Below are 18939 nucleotides of genomic sequence, written 5' to 3'. Positions count from 1 at the left end.
CAGCTCCTTGACCTTGCTCCTGACTTAGTCCAAGGCGTGGGGAGGTGGTGTCCCCTCTTGGCCAGAACCTCGGCCATCCAGCCATAAATGTCAGCATTTCTCCTTCTGGAGTGAAGATCCTGTAGTGCAGTGGTTCCCAAACTTTTCAGCATCACGTCCCCTTTTTGATTGAGAAACCCTCACGCCCTCCCTTCCCCCCTCCCCCCCAAAATAGCAGCAAAACTTGGGGGGGGGGGGGGAACTGACCAGTGTAAAAAAAAAAAAGGGGGGGGGGCTGGTACTTCAGGAGGAAAGTTGTTAAAAAAAAAACCAAGATTGCCCTTTAAGAGCAGATCAGGCATTGCCCTTTTAAGGTGGCCATTTTGAAGTCTGCCTGGGACACTCCATCCTCCCCCTGCCCCAGCCAGCCTGAGCTGCGTGTGTTCCAGTGGACACCCAAGCCAGGAAAAACAGAAAATATCAGACATTTCACATGGTATATTTTTTGAATTTTTTTACTGGACGGACCACGCTCTTTCTTGGGGGGGATCAATAGGGAGGGCTGGGTCGCCTTGCGTCCCCCCCCCCCCGGAAATTGTTTACACCCCCCAGAGGGGCACACCCCCCAGTTTGGAAACCTATGCTGTAGTGTCTCCTCCTCCCCCCCCAGCTCGAGGAAGGATAGGATCCCTGCCCTGGACCAGGAGGGATCCCCGGGGGCTTGTAGCTTGGTCATACCTCCAATTTGTGTGGCAGGGAGAGCTGCGAGATCAGGGTGCTATTCCAGGGCTGGCTTCCTGCCACAAGACTTGTCCAGGGTCCCTGCAGATTTAAGAGCTGGCAGGAGACAGGAACTATAGAATTGTGATTAGTATGGATGGAGAGTCCACCAGGGCACCTGTGTTATTTCCTGGAGGCCTCTTCTTTGGAATAAAAAAAAAAAGCCTCTTCCCCATCCACACACGCCTTTTTCCGAAAGAGCTCTTTCGGAAAAGGTGTTATTCCTCATAGAAAGAGGTTTACCGCTGCTGGAAAAACGCCTCTGTTCTTTCAATTTTCTTTCAAAAGAACGTGATTGCAGTGTGGAAGTAAGTGAAGTTTTTTCAGAAAAACGGACGTTTTTCTGAAAAAACTCTGCAGTGTAAACATACCCTTAGGGTAAATAACACTGAAAGCCCTGACTGGTGGCTGTAAACAAACTGTATGGGACCACAGGAAACTTGGCCAAACACATGATAAGTGGACCTCTGGCTAATTAAAACCATGCCAGACCATAGATGTTGCTGGACCAGAGTGCCTGACTAGAGAGGTTCAAACCAGAGGCTCCCAAAATTTATTGGCTGTGTCTAGACTGGCAAGTTTTTCCGCAAAAACAGATGCTTTTGCAGAAAACCTTGCCAGCTGTCTACACTGGCCGCTTGAATTTCCGCAAGAACACTGACTTCCTACTGTCCGAAATCAGTGCTTCTTGCGGAAATACTATGCTGCTCCTGTTCGAGCAAAAGTCCTTTTGCGCAAAAGGGCCAGTGTAGACAGCTCAGATTTGTTTTGCACAAAAAAGCCCCGATCGCAAAAATGGCAATTGGGGCTTTTTTGCGGAAAAGCGTCCGTGCCAATCTAGACGCGCTTTTCCGCAAATGCTTTTAACGGAAAACTTTTCCGTTAAAAGCATTTGCGAAAAATCATGCCAATCTAGACGTAACCATTCAGAGTTGAGGGGAAATGTGAAAGATGGCACTGAGAAAAATAGGGAGGACATGGGAATGGCACCTGGGGCAATATCTTGGTTCTCCTGTATCTTTCAAAGGTATTCATGGCTTTAGGTGAGTAAGGCCAAGTCACCCATTGCCTGTTGGTCCTTCCTCTCCCCCTGCCATGGTATTGGAGTAGGGTAGAGTTTGCACCTTTCACTCCTCAAAGATCAAGCCAACTACTGCCTCCATTTCTTACCCTTATGGATTCCCACTCACCCTTGAACACCATTTCAGCAGTGTGTGTATTTAGATAGATGTTGGATTGAAAGACCAAACAAACTTTCCCCAATTTTAGGTAGTGAATAGACAGCTGGCACTGGTGTGTCAAATACAGCATTAAAATGTTCAGAGACTTAATCAGCTGAGCAGCAGTAGCCTCGAGCAGTGGACAACAGCTGGGGCCTTGTGCTCTGCCTGTACCAAAGACAGATGGAACTGGCTCATGGTGACCCTTTTTTGAATAGCATAAGAAGCATCGATTGCCATCCCAATTCACCCTGCTCCTCACAGAGAGAGATTGTCATGTGACTTTTCCACAAGCTTGAGGGATAATCCACTCTGACAGTGATGAAAGTGTTACAGGCTGCTGTCAAACCGCTTTAGTTTTCTACCAAGATAATCTAATGTATCAGTCTGAGATGTGTCCTGTCCACTGCTGCTTCATGATTTTAAAAAATCAGTCGAAGGCTGATCCTACAAGAAGGTGTGGATTAGGGTTGTCTGTCTCAGAAATGTACCTTCAGTCTCTTGGCAGTGTTACTTACTGCATTAAAGCATGCAGCCCCCTGACACCTTTTAAAAGTACAAATCAAGACATGATCTGTGCTCCTCGGCGGCTACAATATAATCTCAGAGAAGCTCTGATGAGCAGATTTACAGAGAAGGACTGGGACAGCATGTAAGGGAAAAGTGTCTCCTAGAGTGAATACAACTAATCAGAATATTAAAAAAGAGAAAAGTTAACATCCCATAGCAATGGCGCAGAAGCACATCACAACTGGAGTTACATGCATGTATCCATTAGAAAGGAGGGCTGTAGTGAAATCCCAGATCCTGCCCAAATGTCCATGGGGCAAGATTCAGCTCTAGAGGCAGGCTTGTGGAAATTTACCAGAAAAATGGACTGAATCAAAACTCCATTTGGTTCTACCCACTCATATCCCTGGGCTCAGTGCTGTTCAGCTTTTGAAATCAGGAACCTGTCTTTGTGAGATCCAGTCCCCACAAACTCTGGAGAAGTTCAGATCTGACTGCTGCAGCTCACATCCATGCACATCCACCAATTAGAGCAGCAACAAGCTTCTGGATATTAGCAGTTGCCCTGAGGAAGCAGAGCTAAGAGCTAACAGGAGAAGCATATCCTGCTACAGCACCACTCTGCCTGATTTTCTACAGCTGACTTGAAAATTTTAAGTCTTTAAAAATAGTTATGCAGTTTTAATGATCTCCCCATCCCATTGGACAACCAGTTTCCAGCTGGGTAAAAGTTCTTGAAAAATCTGAAATATCAATGTGAACCTTGACAATCCCCTCCTGTTTTTCTTTTTGACCCGCTTTTGTATTTATGCTCCCGTGTAGATGAAAAGCAGAATTTCCCTTGGAAATGTCAGTAGGGTTTAAATCCCCTGGAGATAATTAGCAGCAGCAGTGCCTTCTACTATATAGCTGAGTAAAGTGTGAAGTGTTGCTCTAATCCCTATAGCACTCTTCAGAGAAGCAGAGTTTAATGCTACTAGACCCACACTGGGATCTTTTTAAAACACTATTAAATTTCTCTTTAATCTCCCTGTGGCCCCATGAAAATAGCATCTGCCCTGCTGATAGCGAGAGACAGACCTCTTTAAGGCCAAGATTTTAAAATCATATGTAGATGACTGAATTCCCGTTGACTTAAGAGGGACTGAAAGTCTGGCCTCGCTGCCATTTTTTGGATGGGAATTAATAGGTAAATCTGCAAATAAGATGGGGCATCTTATCCCCAGTCCTCTCAGTGTTCTGTACAGATGCTGGTGGGTTTGGAGTCTGAAATAATTGTGGATCAAAACAAATGTCAACTAGTAACTTGCCTTTGTGGTACTGTACTAATCCCTGAATACTGGTGATGGAAAGACCGGCCAGTGGTTTAGATAAGCCTTCAGAGCTTAAGCAAAATGCAGGACAATGTAGCACTTTAAAGACTAACAAGATGGTTTATTAGATGATGAGCTTTCGTGTGCCAGACCCACTTCCTCAGATCAAATAGTGGAAGAAAATAGTCACAACCATATATACCAAAGGATACAATTAAAAAAAAGGAATTTCCTTCAGAGCTTGATACTGATGGAAACCCTTCAAGGCTGGACACAAATAAGTCCCCTTTTATGTAGAATTGTCGACCTGCTGCACTTCCCCCTTCATTGTGACCACAGAAGACATTGAGCCTGTTTCACATGCTCTAGCAATGAGAACTCTGTCCTACTTCTTTTCCCAGCGAGGTGTTGCTTACCTCTCTTCCCTGCCCTCCACTGATTCCAATCTTTCCCCAAGAGTCTTCCAATCCTGGTAGGGCTGGTTTGGGGAAATAAATTTCCCTCTGTCACTCCCATCTGACTGCAGGAGGGGCCAGGTGAATGGCTGTGGCACTGCTAGGGGAAGTACTGCTCATCCCATTCTGCACAAGAACTCGGGGGAAAGCAGACCCACAGAGCAGGTGAGACAAACAGAGAAAATCTGGTGCCTGCTACTTCCACCTACTCAGCACAGCAGCCTCATCAATCCAGCCCTTTGCCCCTCACCTAGCAAGTGACTGGAACTGGGAAGAACTAGGGTTATAAAATCTGGGTCCAAAAGAGTACTTATAGGCATGACTAGGAGGCAATTCTATATACATTTTCATATCATGCTCATCACAGTAGTATCGGAACACTTTCCAGCAGTGTATTAAGCAGCGTATGTTTCCTCTGTCATATGTTCTTTCAGCCTTTCCCCAGGGGTGTGTACAGTGGAGTGTTTTGGATTTTCTGTTCTATATACACACAGAGGGAGTTATGTCTATGTTAGAGAAAGCCACTCAAAGAAATGCTTCCTGGATTTAGAGCAAAAGATGGTGAAGTTTATAGTCCTTTGATCCTAGGGATCATTTTACATTCTTGGGCTGGGCTGCCAATAATATTCACTGCTAGATGAATATTACAAAACCAGTTTCCTAAATGATGGTTCATGGACTGCTGGTGAATTGTAAGCACTTATGGGTGGCTGCTGAGATGGTATTGGCTTCTCACTTCCAATACTACACTGCATTCAAAGAAACTAAAAATATCCTGTTTTTCTCTCAAGTGTTGTTTTTTCTACATGAGCAATTGCCATAGTTGCAACAGGGATATTATAAGATTGCTAATAAGAGGGGAAGTGTTAACATTTTGTGAACATCTGCTAAATCTTAGGGTACTTGTTCATCACTTCATAAGCAAAACTCCTATGTAAGTCAAAGTATTTTTCAGAGTAAAGACGGCAGGATTTGGGACATAGTTTAAATAATGCAGTTTGGGACACATTGTAAGAAATATCTGCAGAGCCCAGGCATTTGGTGGAGCAGCTCTGATCCCTAGTGCTGGAAAGATTCAGAGGGAAATGAAATCCTGCCCTCAGATGTGCAGTCACACATGCCACTTTCTTCTGAGGGATGTTTTTGTGCATCTGAGAGCAGAATTTTGCCCTGAAAGCGCAGAGAGTCTAAAGGGGCCTGCTGCCAGCATGTAGATAATATATACAAAGGAGACATCATGGGTCCCTAGTAGTTAGCTAGTTTTCTGAAGTCTTAGCATTCCCTCTTTCCCTTCAATATCAGGCTGCTCTGCACCCACCTCAGTGTTTGTACTGATGCCTGGTTGTCAAATCCTGCTACCTTTCCATGGCCATCCCTGCCAGTGCTCTAGGCAGCCCAGCACCAGCATTGCCTGCCCTCCTCAGCAACCATTCTGCACGAGAGGGCAGGGAGAGGCAGGGCTGAATCTGTAGGGAAAGGAGTTACCAGCTGTCCAGATGCCATTTCCTGCAATGGAGTCCGGTTTGTTGGATCCAGGAGAGTTGGTAATACCGGAGCAGGGCCAGGAAGGAGGCACGGGCCCGAGGAGCGGCCATGTAGCCAGCTGGAGAGAAGCGGCACTTTTAAGGGGAAGGAGACACTTCTCTCCAGCAGCTGCCCACTGCGCATATGCTTCCTGCTTTATCTGAATCCTTCAGCCTGCAAGGACTGTTCTTCATCACTTAGTGAGCAGGGGCAGGGCGCTGAGTCCCGAGGGGGCGGCTGGGGCTGGGGGCTGATGGAGCCACTAGGTGAGCAGCCAGAGCCCTGACACAGAACCTGCAGAGGGGGAAGGATGGGGATGGGGGCTGCTGGAGCCCATAGTCAGCATGAAGATGCATAAGGCACAATGCAATTTGGGGCTATTTGGTGCCCCAAATTTTGTGGTGCCCCACACAGCTTGTGTTTTGCATATGGGTAGGGATGGCCCTGCTGCAAGAATCTCATCTAGTCTTGATTTAAAAATGGTCAGTGATGGAGAATCCACCATGATCTTTAGTAAAGTGTTCCAGTGGTTAATTACGCTATTAAAAATGCATACTTTATTTCCAGGCGTAGTTCTAGCTTCAGCTTCCAGCCATTGGAGCATATTATCCTTTTCTCGGCTACTTTGAAGAACCTAATATTAAATATTTGTTCCTCATGTGGGTACTTATGGATTGTAATCAAATGATCCCTTAACCTTTCCTTTGTTACACTTACAGAGCTCACTCTGTTTAGCTTGGAAAAACTTTAAAATAACAAATAGTCTCGCAGCACCTGAGAGACTAACAACATTTGTACATTGTATCATTGCTATAAGGCATGTTTTCTAATTTCTTTATTATGTTTGTATATTTTCTCTGAACTATCTCCAATTTATCAACATCCTTCTTGAATTGTAGGCACCAGAACTGGACGCTGTATCCGGGGGCTAGCCAATGAGTGCCTAAGCTAGTCAACAGGAAATGATGGCCTGAACTGCATCTCAGAGGGAATTAGGTCCCTAAATCCAGGTCAGAGGGAGCCCTCTGTCCTCTCTAGCTGGGAACCCTCTTCAAGCACCTAAGCCAGGTCAACCCTTTTTCAAGACAAGCAGGGGAAGGGAGTCCCTGTAGCCCACTATTTGGAGCACTGAACCAAGAGGTGGGAGACTATCCCTTTAACATGCCATTGTGTAGGAGCCTCTGCAAACATCTTTATGGAAGATACACTAACCAACCCCAGGATTTGGTGTGTTTTTTTTAAATTCCATCTAGTAAACTACTCATGTAAATTCAAATCCCTGCCACACCTCAGGAAAAATGGGGATTTAACCCCCACCCCAGTCTCTCAGCTCCTACACAAGTGCTCTAATAACTGGGCTAGGAGCTAGTCTTTCTCATGGGATTCTATAGAAGTTGTCATACTTTGTATGAAATACTTAAATGTTCATTGGAGCATTGTACCTGCCTACCTCCTACTTGAGTGCCTAACTGTTCTCACATTTTCTCTCACACTAGGGATGTAAAATCTCATTTAATTGGACAACTAGTTAAACACTATGTTAACTGATTAACCATTTAAAGATGGGGTGGGCTGCTGCAGACAAGGGCTGCTCTGGCCAGTCGGAGCAGCCCCTGCCTGCAGTGCACCACCTGGACTAGGCCTGCTATGGATAGGAGTTGCTTCAGCCAGCTGGTCAGAGCAGGCACAGCCCCTGCCTGTGGTGGGCCCTATGGGGCTGGAGCAACTCCCTGCCAGTGGCGTATTTGGCCAATGGCGTGAGATAGACATTTATGTATATACTCACACACTAGAACAACATGAGAAGGTGCTTTTAGCTAATGAAGACACTGGAATCTGTGATTTTTTTAAAATGTCCCCTATTTTTCCTTACAAAGCAACTAAGACATATTCAGGGGGAAATTATATATAGCTTGCTAAACCCAAGTTATAATGTCGTTTCCAATGTTTAGCAACATTGCCACATGAATAGTTTAGAAATGATTAAAAAACCCAGCTTAGAAGGCAAGGTGTTTTGGTCACTGCCCCCAGAGCAGATGTTGTTCATGATAGCTGGCACTAACATTTCCAGCCTATCCTGAGGGACACTGCTACTATATGTTGTGGGGTGCAGACACAATTCAAGGACTGACTGTTAGAAGGGAAGGAGAGAGAGGCTAATGGCGCTGTTGTCAGAGAGGCAAGAAGTCTCATTGCTCAGTGGAATGAATACAGGGGCCTGATCCCTTTTACACGTGTACCTCACTGATTTCATTGGAGTCACACTGGTATGAGATCAGGATCATGCACAGAGTCTTCTCCCCGTGACAGTTGCACTTCTCCCTCAGTAGCACCTTCATCCCCTCCTTAATCTCATAAACACACTTGGAAGCAAGCCACACTTCAGGAAGAAATCAAGACTTTCATGTCTCAGAAGCAGCATGTCATTTACTGAGAGTAACTGGAGGGGAAGGAAGGAGCCACGTGTTGGCAGCATCTTTAAAGGAAAGCACCCCATCTTTACCAACCAAGATCGCTATTTATCTCTGTAGCACAGTTCACACTGCAGTGGCTCTGTGAGGGTGCATCTACACAGCAGGGCTAAAATCGAAATAAGCTATGCAAATTGAGCTATGCTAATTGCGTAGCTTAAGTTGAAATAGCTTATTTCAAATTTGAGCCCGTCTACGCAGCACTTATTTCGAAATAGCACTCTTCCCCTGGCCTCCGTTACTCCTCATACAATGAGGTATATAGAAGTCAGTGTAAGAAGCCCGCTTGCTGTGTAGACACACAATACGTTATTCTGGAATAATATCCATTATTCCAAAATAACGCTGCTGTGTAGACGTGCCCATAGTGACTCCAGCATCATAAAGGCAGTGTGGACCTTTCCGTGAGACTTTGCCTTGACTAGGAAAAGAGGCTGAGTTTAGGCTGAGCTTAGCTAACGTGTATTTTAGATCAACCTGATCGAAACTCAACCAGTAAACAGGCAGGTGCATCACTGGAACTGCAAAGTTCTCTGGCACAGGTTGAAGCACTGCACCTCAACTGTCCCAGTTCCCTTCAGGGGGCTCCCTTGCCACCTCTTCCCCTTTGAGGAGTCCCTCAACTTTCCCAGCTAGTTCTCAGGCAGCTTATTTTATGTTTCTTTTCAACATGGGAAAAGTAAATCAGAGAAACAGGAGAATAGATCCAGCAAGTTCCTCTTCTTAGGGTAGTCTTGGCCCCTCAGCACTGCAGGGGTCTCACTCTGTTTCTTGGTTGCAGGGCTTCAAACCTTTGTTCACAGCTATCTCAGCCTGCTGAACACAGATGGAGCAGTCCCAGTGGGGCAAATACTGCTGCCCCAGCAGGCTGACATTCCGCTGTCTTCATTTTCTCTCTCTGAATCATTCCACTGTCCTGCTCATTCTGAGTCCCCTCATCAACAGGGTGTTCACTGAGTCATGCACTCCGTAGAATTTAACAAGTCACTCCTGACAGCTACAAATAATAAATCCCCCTCTCCCCCACAGCTGAATGGTAACGAAGGGCTGTTAAGCCACTGCCAGCCTTGTCTGTCAAGACTAGGACAACTACGGCCCCTTAGCCTTAAGGACAATGGTGCTTTAAATATTTCTGAATAAACTTTTCATGTCTTAGTTCAAACTGCTTTCCCTATCTCTAGTCTGATCCTTCTCTGTTATGGTGGATGTTACTTCCATCCCCAGAGGCCATGAATACTGTTGGCCCTGATTTCTCACATCTGAGGAGTGTTAAGAAAATACTGCTGGATCCCTCCAAATGTTTGACCGTCAAAGACTCAGCCATTTTATACCAGACTACAACACTTAAACTGTCCACAGCTTAAGATGGTGAGGCCCCATCTTTTGTCATGGAGAACACAAAGCCACAAGATACCATTCTTTTCTTGCTTTCTCTTAATAACTCCCCCTGGACAGCTCTGGTCTCTGACCTGCACTTCAGCCACACTGCTGCCTTTGTGGTTGCACTGCCACTGCCAGCTAACAAGACACAACTGGCTCCCAAAGCGCACTCTCTGATAGTTAACCATTCTAGGAATGCTGTTCCCATTAGTGGTGATGCTGCTTGAGACCTCCAGGGACAGTCAAAATGGCGCTTTAAAAAGCTCCTATACATTTTCCTCCATACAGCTGGTCAATAGCCATTCACTCTCTCATTGTGACTAGGTTGCTTATTAAATGGTTATCTTAGGCTCTTAGCTCATCCCGAAGAAACAGCCATCAGGGTTCATTTATGGGGACTTATTCCTAGAGGGTACATCTACACTTGCTCCCTATCTAGAGATAGGGATGCAAAAGGTAGTGTACCGAAATTGCTAATGAAGCATGGGATTTAAATATCCCGTGCTTAATTAGCATAATTGCGTCCGGCCACCATTTTGAAATTGCATTATTGCTAAATAAAATGCCCCGTGTATCAGCATTATTTTGAGAGAAAAACCTTCTCTCAAAATAACTGTTACTCCTCATAAAATGAGAGTAACATTTTATGTTACTGAGGAGTTATAAAATGAGGAATAACAGTTATAAAATTAGGAGTAATAGTTATTTTGAGAGAAGGGTTTTCTCTTGAAATAACACTGCTACATGGGGCGTTTTATTTCACAATAACGCGATTTCAAAATGGCGGCCGGACGCGATTGTGCTAATTAAGCGCGGGATATTTAAATCCCGCACTTCATTAGCAATTTCGGTACACTACCTTTGCATCCCTATCTCGAGATAGGGAGCAAGTATAGACGTACCCAGAGTGCCTAGAGTAGGGCTGAGCAAGATGTGGCCTGGGGGCCAGATCCAGCCCTCCTAACACTTTGATCCGGCCTGTGGACTGCATCTGGCTGATTTCTATTTATATCCTGCTGCCCTTGCTGCTGAATTTGCCGGTGGCAGCTCAGGCAGCAGGAAACTATTGAAATGGCTCACGGGTCATGGTTGTGGTGCTATCCCAGTAGCAGCAGGTGCTGCAAGCCCTTTAATTAGCCACAGCCCCCCCAGGTGGCTGCCAGACAACCGGGTAGTGGCAGGGGCTGGGAGCTGCAAGCCCTTTGCTATTTTTTTTACTTCAAAGCTACTGGCCCCAGACAACTCTGGGGGGAGGCTAGTTCACAGCACCATCCCTTCCACCCCCAGGAGTCACTCCTTGGGGAGGGGGAGGTGGAGCCGGCTGTGACAAGTACGAACATTCATTAAGTGGCCCCCCTGAAAAAATTATTACCTGCCTCAGCCTAAAGTCAAGATGTGCTAGATGCTTCACAAAACAGGAAGAGAGATGGTCACTCTTCTGTAATGTTTACAAATGAAACTCAACATGACAGACTAGTGCTCACCAGAAGTACAACAAAAATGAAATAGGAAAAGGAGGACAAGTGACAATAAAATCAAATGATTTGTGCCGCAACGTTTATATAGCTCTGATCTGATTTTTATTTTATGATATTACCTTCCTCTACTTGTTTGTTGTGGGGAAAATAGCAGAAGGGAATTTATAGGAGGGATTTGAATAATAGGAGCCAGTTTGGGATTGTGGGATTACCTGATATTTCTAAAATAATCAATTATCAGTGTTAACAGCTTACCTGTTTTTTTGGTTTTCTTTTAGTCTTTAGAGATGAATGGGGCAGCTCACACCTCTCAGAGCTATTTTTCAGGTTGTCTGCAGATTCAGGATGACATTAATAGCTCAGTTACATTTAATTGGTTGCAAAGAGAATCATGAAAACTGAGGCTGGAAATGTATGTTCTTTAAATGAGTGGGGAGATTCTGGAGCACAGTTCTGGAGTGAACTGACTGCAAATTCTGCAGCCACTGAATCTCAGAATACACAGGGTCTTGGCTGTAATACCTGTTCAGTGGGAGTTATTCATCCAGTGGTGAATTACACCTGTGAAGATTAATCACAATTGAGGATTTGTTTTCCATGCTCTACTGTAAATGAAGACACCTGAGACTCTCAGCTTGCAATACTGACTGCTATATCCTTCATAGGAACAGAACTTCATTAAAATACAAGCCAGATCTTCAAAGGTACTTAAGGGTCTGACTTCAATTGATTTCCCATTGGGCCTAGGAGAGTGAACATGACTTTAGAACAGAGGTGGGCAATAATTTTCGCAGGGGGCTACTTAATGAATTTTGATATTGGTCATGGCTGACTCCATCCTGCCCCCAAAGAGCAAGGATGGTGGCAGAAGGGGTGGGGCTGTGGACTAGCTTCTCCCCAGAGTTGTCTGGAGCCAGAGGCTTTGAAGTAAAAGCACAGCAAAGGGCTCACAGCTCAAAGCCCCCATCTCTACCACATTGCCTGACTGCTGCGTAGGGTTGCTGTGGCTATTTAAAGGGCTCATGGCACCTGCCTCTACTGAGGAAGTGCTACCACTGTGAGCCATTTAAATAGGATCCTGCTGCCACCTGAGAATTTGGTGGTATGGGCAGCAGGATATAAATAGAAAGTGGCCAGATGCAGTCTGTGGTCCAGATCAAAGTGTTAGGAGGGCCAGATGTGGCCCTTGGGCCACGTTTTGCCCAGCCCTGCTTTAGAGCCTGCTGATTAGGGTACCAGGTAAGAGACCAGGGTCTTGTTCCCTGCTCTGACTAATTTATACACAGAGCAACAACTTCAATGGGAAAGATGGAGTGTATCTTACAGCAGACTGTCCTATAGGGTGATGGTTGGCGGAGACATTAGTTTAAATCTTTTCTCCCCATCAAGAAAAGTGGGGGAATTGTACTTAGCTCTCTCACAAAGGTTAAAAGTTTTAAGGTGGGCACCTCCTCTGACCAGGTTTTGAATGGGACCTTTTGGTAGGTGGCCTCTGAGTATGCCTACCAGATCAGGCCCCGCATGAGACAGATGGCTAAATGCCCCATCTCTGCAGGCTGTGAATCACTCTGGGGTTAGGCAGGAGGGAGGCAGTAGAGTGAAAGCTCAAAAGCACAAACTTGGGTGCAGCAAGAACTATTACCCTGAAAACATAGCTGTTGAGTGAGTTTAGACACTGCCAGGCTACAGTGGGAGTTTTGTGGATCACAGTGGAGCATAAAACTGGAAGCAAGGGTTCTGAACCTAGGCACCTGAGTACCTTTATTTATCCTGGTTTCATTGACTAATAATAGCACTCACAGATCCTTTCCTGAGGTAACATCTCATATCTGCTGCAGGTAAAGCTGTGGCAGGTATTACAGCCCCATGTAGCATCTTTGGGACCAGTGTATTAACTGTAAGAATGGTTTTTACACCACTGTGTTCTACTGCATGGGGGAAGGTTATCGCAGCTCCTCCAGGAAATAAAACTGGGGTGTGTGGAGTGGTGATTACCTGTGGGGATTGTAAACAACTCCAGAGGAGCTCCCTCTCTCCCACCAGGGTGTTTGCATTTGCTGGTTCCGGTTGGTTTTTCCAGAGACTCAGGCAGAGAAAAGGCTTTTGGTATAAAAGGGCTAAGTTTGAACTGGCTGAGGGTCTTCTTTCTGATCCAGCAAACAGGACCTACTGTTAAGGGCAGGAGCAGTTATTATAGAATGGTTGGAAAGACTTTGGTCTATTAGGGGCCCATCAGACTGGAGAGTGACTCCTGGCATGTTTTGTGAGTATTTAAGTCTGTTTTATTTTTTGTAATGCTTTTACCTAGGGAATAAATGTGCTTATGTAGAAAAAGCTGAACGGTCACTTGTAACTTCTGGCAATGCACTGGCGATAGCCTGTGGAGAGAAAACAACACACAGGCACTGGCCATTAGACTGGCTTGCTGAAGATATCACAGCATGAGACAGGGGGCTGTGGAGCCTCTAAACCCCTGGTCAGAAAAGACTGACCCAAGGACTCTACCCAAAGACTAGTGATGGCTGGAGATTTGAGACCTGACAGGATACTCTTGCAGCGAGCCAGCAAGAGGCAAGACACATGTAGTTACCCCGGAACTGTGATGGAACATTCATCTCCTTCCCGTCACCCACTGAAATGATCTATACTGGAGACAGTCTTAAGAATTACATGGTGTGTGCATTTCAGGATTTTTATTGCTGCTGTCCTCCTGCCTTCAGCTGGAGAGAGTCCCTTTAATAAAAGGAACTCATTAGTAACCAATAATGTGTGCTGGCAACACGATCAGATTCCCAGACTTTGTGCAAAGTGTGGTTGCTTCCGAAGATAACTCAATAGTGTTCTTGAACCAGCTGCAGTTTTAACTGGATGGCCTGTACCCTACTGTCACTAATCCCATCTGCAGCATGTACAACTCAGTCATTTATTGTGCAGTTGTTAATTCTTAGTAAAAACAGGTCTAACTCTTGACTGTCTCTTTCACAGCTGTATAAAACCCAACCAGATTAGAATTTTCTATTCACTTACCCAGCTGGGAGCATTTTATACTCATTCAGTTCAGGTATAGATGGCTAGGCAAGTCAGAAGAGAATCGATGTGGGATTCTTTATATAAAAAAAAAAAAACAAAAAAAAAACTAATGGGTATTAGAGATGTAAATGTGTAGTCTACTACACAATTAGCCAGTAAGCCTGGGCTTATTGGTTAATCTTAATGACTCATACATTCCCTTCCTCTTGCTGCCTCTGGATCAGAGGCAGCAAGGGGGCGGGGAGGCAGGAGCCACTGCACATGGGGAGCCGGCTTTTGAGCTGACTCCCCACAAGCACCTGATCTTGTGGAGCTGCCTGTCCCCTGCCTTCCCACACTACTGCCTCTGATAGAGAGGCAGCAGTGTGGAGGGTGAGGTGGGCAGGCAGGAGCCAGCACATGTGGGGAGCCAGCTTTCAAGCTGGGTCTCTGCACATGCCAGCTTCGTGAAGCCACTTGCCCGCCATGCTGCTGCCTCTATCAGAGGCAGCAACATGGGAGAGGGGGCAGGGGAAGCTGCCATGGAGCAGCCTCTGTCTGTGGCGGGCCCAGGCTTACCACAGAGGCTGCTTCGTGGGATGCCGGTGCAGCTTCTATCCACAGGGAGCTCGCCCCCCCCCCCCCAGAGAGAAGCTGCTGCCATCCTGCGCTGCTGCTTCTGTCTCAGAGGCAGCAGCGTGGGGTGGCAGGTGGGAGCTAATCTGTGTCTGGAGCTGGTTTTTTAAACCACTCATGGACTGGCTCCAGCCTGCCATCCCACGCTGCTGCCTCTGAGACAGAGACAGCAGTGTGGGATGGCAGGGGGCTCCCCAGGAGTGAGGTTGGGAGTGCTAAGTTTTGACAGTGTTACACAATTATTCAATTAATTGATATCCAACATCCCTAATGGGTATTTTAATAATAAACAAAGTACTACATTTCATTGACAGATGGCAAGCAGCTAGAGTGTAATGGCAAAATGTAAGTGGTGATACTGCGACTGCATACAACCTTCATAGATCCTCTTACATATGGAATACAAGGCAGGGTATCTTTCAGCGGGTGGAGATTATTGCCATGCAAAGGGGATTACTGTTAAGCTGATACTGCCACTGAAGAATCAATATAATGGAGAGATTCATGAAGTTGGGTTTATTCTGGGTAGAAAAGAGAAGACGTTGGGCTAACCTAATGGAAGGGTTTGCCATTAGGAAAGAAATGGATAGAGCAGAGAGGTCTCTGTTTGGAGAGGGTCAAATGCTGGAGATGTGGAAATGAGGAATCAGGTGTACAGAGGTTCCCTGGGAGTTGTTCAATTTAACTGATAATTGGCATAAGAAATCAGTTCCTGGGAAAGCTCTAAATTATTTGTTTCTAGGTAGTGGATAAGCAGTGTTCTTGGAAAAAGCAGGAAAGCTCAATCAACCTAAATTAAACCAGGACAGGAATATTTGGTTGGATGGCTTTCTCCAGTTCCAGACACCCACTCCCCCCAGTCAGTATTGTGGTGTCTGGCTTTTCACTAGACATGCTGCCAGCCAGAAGAGCAAGCCAAGATGGAACCTGGCAAAGTCATGGTTAGAAAGATTAGTAGCCTTTCCTGCAAAATGGCTTCTGTTTACTATGCAAGGATCTGAGAGGAGGAGGTACAGCTTCCAAACCTATGGCCCACTCATGTCTTCCAGTGAAACTCTACTAAACTCATTGTCTGTGTACTTTCCAGGGAAGGAGGGATCTGGCTTGTAGTCTGGACCATATTGTGCCTTTATTAATCCCTCTGAGGACATAAACTTTCCTGCCTCATCTTGTGCCTTGAAGAGTTCATATCACAATCAATAAAGGGCACTCCTGAAGGGCTCAAGTACCTGGGAGTTATTAATTTGCTGCCAAAGAAGACCATCTAGTACCTTGGGCAGAAGCTTAAGAATATTCTTCCATATTATAAAAACAGCATGAATAGCACAATCCTTAAACCCATTTCTGATAATCAGTGAAAGAATGATCTGGGTTCACAGAGCTCAGATCTTGAGCCATGGCAAATAGAGGAAATTCCCTGCTTGCCACTTGAAACTGCAGTGCAGGATCTAGCAATGCAACTCTGTCAAAGATGGTACAGCAGCGCTGTCCAACAGGGCACACCACCACTCTCTGCTCTAGCACGCAGGCTGAAGAATATTGGATCCCGACTCCGCTGAAACTGAAAGGGGCATTTAAGAAGGCAGAGTGTAACTGTCCACAGTGGAATCTGACCAGATGTGGGGACTGAATGTCCCTGCAAGAATAACGGAACTCTTAAGACCACAAGGTTAAGACTTTGGGTTCATGTCTCAGGCAGCTGAAAGCCAGCATGTCCAGCTGCCAAGCATCCCCTATTGTCATGCTGGGCGTGTGCTCAGGCAGCATTGACTCAGAGTGTGCCTCACTGACTGCACAGCTGCATGCCAAAAGTACCTAAGGCAGAGGCATGCCATTGGTAACCAGGTCAGATCAGTAGCTTATTTGACATTAGCTTAGTTCTCTTCTTTTCAGTGGGGCCAACAGACCAGGAGAGACAGAGTCTTTTGCTCTGCAAGCTGTTCACATGGGATGGTTTCAGGTAAATGTGTTGTGGCCTGTTTGAAATGGATCCCAGGCACCATCTCTCCAGCTGATTGTTACCTGACATGAATGTTGTGCCACTCAAGTCCCACGGCACCATCCAACACCCCTAAATGCAGAGCTAACCCCCCACTCGCTCTTCTCTGCCATCAACCCTTAGCCCTCAGGGCCCCTGAAACACCAGAACTAAAATAAAACCTCCTACCGCAGCCGCTGGCCAGAGGCACTTGGGGAGCAAGTTACAGAAACTGGAGATGGAGAAGCTGCGTTAGATCTCCCCCCTACACACGTTCCCGCCACAGATGCCACCGTGCCAATGCGCGGCTGGCCCGGGGCCTGGAGACGGACGGGCCCATCTGCGGCCAATGTGGAAGAAAGGGCATTAGGACCCTGAGGATCTCGCTCCTTTTTTTTTCGCTCTGCAGGACTGAGCAGTGAGACCAGAGCTAAAACAAACAGCTGTGGCTGTAAGAGCCGGCCAGAGAGCGCGCGAGAGAGAATCCCATCACCGCTCCCCCAGCAGCCTCCCCCCACCTCCCTTGCACAGAGTCCTGCTGAGCCTTTGCTCCTCTGACCCCCTGGAAACCTCCTCTCCAGGCTCCCAGGCGCCACTGGGGCTTTCGGGATGAGGCGGATCAGGGCTAATGCCATTGCGATCCTGACGGTCGCCTGGATCCTGGGCACTTTCTATTACTTATGGCAGGACAACAAGCCTCATTCAGCAGCATCCAGCAGATCCCCCGGCAGCGGCAGGAGCGGGCAGAGATCAGCTGCGCGGCTGGAGAGCCGCAGGGAAGATGGGACCATCCCCCTCATTGTGAGTGAGACGCGCCGGGAGAGCGGCTTACATTTTAATTCGCCAGCCCCTGTCCTTGCAGAGAAATTGCGTGGCGTGGTGGTGCCGCTGCCGCTGCCGCGTGAGGTGTTGGCAGGAGCATTCATCCCGTTTGTCGGAGATCGGTGGGGTTGGTGAATGAATGGGGGGCGGTGGGTCCGTTAGAGGGAGGTGTGCCATTTGCATGGGTGTCTTTATGTTTGTGTTAGCCCTCAGGCGTGTCACCATGGCAGCATTTCCAATTGGGGAGCACCATCCAAAGGCTTGGAGAAACAGACTCCTGCTGAACGTGAAGTGTTTGCAGTCCCGTCCACTGGATGGCCAGGGTCTGTTCCTCTTTGGATGGGAGCTGCATTTCCTTTCTGGATGGACGAAAGGGGTGGCTGAAACAGCCGTGAAGGCATATTGGTTTGTCTCAGAGGGGTAACCCCTGTAAAAACAACAACGAGTCCAGTGGTACCTTAGAGACTAACAGATTTACTTGGGCATCGGTTTCTGTGGGTAAAGCCCACTTCATCAGATTGTCCATTGCATCTGACAAAGTGGGTTTTACTCACAAAAGCTTATGCCCAGATACATCTGTTGGTTTGTGTTCAAGCTGCATGTTTTAAGTAAGGCCAGAAGGGTCTGCATTTGCAGAAAACAGTTTCTTGGGTCCTGGGCTACATGATCATGCTGGGGAAGGATTGTGGGGGTTGGGAGAATAATGTTGCAACACCCACACTGCCATGTGGCGGGTTTGGTGGTCTCAGCTGCATCATCCCTTAGTTGTTGTACATCCTAACAGGAGACCAGAGCGCAGGATGTGAGCTTGGAAGTTAAAACTGAATTAAGCCAGAGGAAGCTCTCTGCTGGTAGATTTCAGTTGATCTCAGAGGAAGACAGGAGGAGTAGGGAGCCTTTGTTTATCCCTGCTTGTATCCAGACTGGCTCCCTGCTTCCCACCTATTTGATTTCTGACTCTCATTTGAAAGGCACTGTGACAAAAAGACCTGCCCTCCACTTTTCCTGGGGGTGTGCAGGGGTTTGGCAGTGGGGTCAAATAGAGTTTCTGCTCTCCCTGTATTAGGGGAGAGAACAACTATTCAGCTCTATCAATTGGAGAAGGTTTTTTCCTCTTTCAGGCTGCAAGGTAATAATAAAAAAGCCCACTATTTATTGTAAGAAATAATGCAAGTAACCAAATAAAAAACTCTTTGAGCCCATTCTCAGTGGTAACCTGGGCAAGACCACTTCAAAATTGGAAGATGCGTTATTGTTTGCATTTGTCTATGAATGATCTGATTACACAGACATTGGAAGGAACAGAAGCACCATGGTCTAATAGAGCAGGAATCTAGGCACCAGGATTCTTGGCTTTTCTTAATGGCTTGCTTTGTAACTTTGG

At 46.5% G+C, this 18939-nt stretch overlaps 1 protein-coding gene and 1 long non-coding RNA gene across 2 annotated transcripts in view; both read left to right on the top strand.

The window, feature by feature from the left end:
• Positions 1–12236: 12236 nt before the first annotated feature.
• Positions 12237–14078, top strand: LOC142829144 (uncharacterized). Its single transcript, XR_012903478.2, has 2 exons — positions 12237–12349; positions 13419–14078. It is a non-coding gene; the product is annotated as an uncharacterized LOC142829144 (long non-coding RNA).
• Positions 14079–16963: 2885 nt separating this feature from the next.
• The window catches only part of GALNT16 (polypeptide N-acetylgalactosaminyltransferase 16), a 124693-nt gene continuing 122717 nt past the window's right edge, over positions 16964–18939 (top strand). Inside the window, exon 1 of the mRNA XM_014577129.4 lies at positions 16964–17534. Coding sequence (XP_014432615.2) covers positions 17343–17534 — 192 coding nt within the window. The 5' untranslated portion in view covers positions 16964–17342. The remainder of the gene's footprint in view (positions 17535–18939) is intronic.

Source organism: Pelodiscus sinensis, chromosome 5, assembly GCF_052426305.1.
Source record: "Pelodiscus sinensis isolate ZL-2025 chromosome 5, ASM5242630v1, whole genome shotgun sequence".
Taxonomy (NCBI): domain Eukaryota; kingdom Metazoa; phylum Chordata; order Testudines; family Trionychidae; genus Pelodiscus; species Pelodiscus sinensis.
Note: the sequence above shows the minus strand (reverse complement) of the source record. Positions and strands in the feature narration are given on the sequence as shown.